Below are 1,902 nucleotides of genomic sequence, written 5' to 3' on the forward strand. Positions count from 1 at the left end.
TAATTGTCTAATGCTTTATCATATATTGAATGACATTAATTGTGCATGGATGACCAATAATGTGAGTGTGTTGCATGGCATGCAGCAGTGGGCTCCTGCAGCACCCCGCAGGCGATGGGTCCCCGCAGCAGGCTCTGGCTACAGACTAGTTATAGCGACAGCATGTCAGGAAGTTACCCTAGCAGTGGTAAGGCTTTTGAAATGTGTGTTTCTGTCATGATTTCTGGCTTTGCTATCTACATGTACCACTGCCTGGGGATGACCTCTTAACCTTCTCCCTGCTCCCTAACCCCATAACCAATAGAGAATTGGTAGCCAGATGGATACTTTAGTGTACGGAAGTTTAAGTTTGGGTCTGATGTTAAACGAAAGCCATTATGGCAACAAAAGACACCAGAGTCACTGCTTCAACTGATGTGTATTTAAAATCATTCACACACAACATTAATTGGCATATTTTGCTCCCTGCACAAGACAATCTAGTTTGATGGGGGGGAAATGCTGTCACCCAAGTGTCCACTGTGCCAAGGACAACAGATTCTGTGTCATGTCCTCAACATGTGCCCAGTAGCCCTAAAAGACAGATACACCTGGTGACATTACAGTGTCCTTATGGAATTAGTCAACACCCTCAAACTGTGGCACACCAAAGCTAACTTCCAGACTATAATCAGGTGCGACCACATGGAAGGAGGAACGCACACCACAGTCCCTCCAGACATCCTGCCAACTTTACTGGTACCAGACGTCAAATTTGGTGTGGCCTTACCCAAAGTCTTCTGTCAAAGTCAATTTTGTTTTGTATATCAGTACATTGCAAGGACAGACCTTCTTATACATTTTATTGTTCACATGAGAATACCCATTTATCTGTTTACCCCAGGGTTGCAGCCTATGAGCTCCCCAAGTCGGTCCAACAGTAGTGCAAGCCTCAGCAGTATGGGGAGTATAGAAGGTCTAGAGAAGAGCCCTGCAGTTGGTGACAAGTTGGACAGGTCCATTAAAAGGGTCTCTTCCAGTAGCAGTGTGTCCTCCCTTGGATTTGCTTACAATAACGTATATGCCACAGTCTGGAGGACTTTGGTCCAGATTGTACAGGAGCCACACTCTGAAGTGGCAGAGACAGCTAATACTGTGGTCAATGCAATCAACTTAAAGGTTTGTGAAATTTTATGTGCGGGACAAATGGAATATTAAGGATGTTAACATTAAAGTAATCATATTGCACTGTAACTTCTTTAATTTAAGGCTGACTACCAACTAGTAGAGACATCTTTGCATATCTGATACATTCACAGTCATGTACATTTCAAGTAATGCAGAAGAACAAGGAAGTCTTGGTTTTGACAGCTTTTTTTTTAATTGTATAATAGAGACATCTTCCTAATATGCTTGTTTGTAACTACCTCTTTATATTGTACATTTGATATTCTTTCACTGGGAACTAGTGATCACTTGCAGTAACTGTTGATACCTATGAAGAAGGTCAGTAACCTCCAATGGGGATACTGGTCCTGTTAGTACATGTAACGTTTTGTGTTTGCACCTATAACTCGACATCTTTTCAATGGATTTGTTTGAATTTTGGTTCATATTAAGGTGAGGTCCTCTTGGCTTGGCTGGCCATCCCAGAGATGGTATTTTCACTACTGCAGCATCAATATTACAGACCGACATATATTGATGTAGCTCATTAGACTTCAAAGAAATTATATACATGGTAGAAAGGCTAGAAACCTTAGCCCACACATCAAATGCTGTTACTACTTCACAGAGGCTTGTGTCCTCATTGTGAATAAGTTCCATACACTGAATGTTTCCACAGGCCACCATGACACCCAGCCCAAGTTCATGAGAGACAGGCGACTGACTCACTCCGCTCCGTCCAGTCCGACCACAGCA

General features: G+C 42.7%; 1 protein-coding gene across 1 annotated transcript in view; it reads left to right on the top strand.

The window, feature by feature from the left end:
- LOC118429076 (regulatory-associated protein of mTOR-like) overlaps window positions 1-1,902 on the top strand; it is a gene marked incomplete in the record, with an annotated part of 35,405 nt that overhangs the window by 31,614 nt on the left and 1,889 nt on the right. The window contains 3 exon segments of the mRNA XM_035839439.1: window positions 86-187; window positions 884-1,158; window positions 1,826-1,897. Coding sequence (XP_035695332.1) covers window positions 86-187; window positions 884-1,158; window positions 1,826-1,855 — 407 coding nt within the window.

The sequence above is a fragment of the Branchiostoma floridae genome, chromosome 13, assembly GCF_000003815.2.
Source record: "Branchiostoma floridae strain S238N-H82 chromosome 13, Bfl_VNyyK, whole genome shotgun sequence".
Lineage (NCBI taxonomy): Eukaryota > Metazoa > Chordata > Leptocardii > Amphioxiformes > Branchiostomatidae > Branchiostoma > Branchiostoma floridae.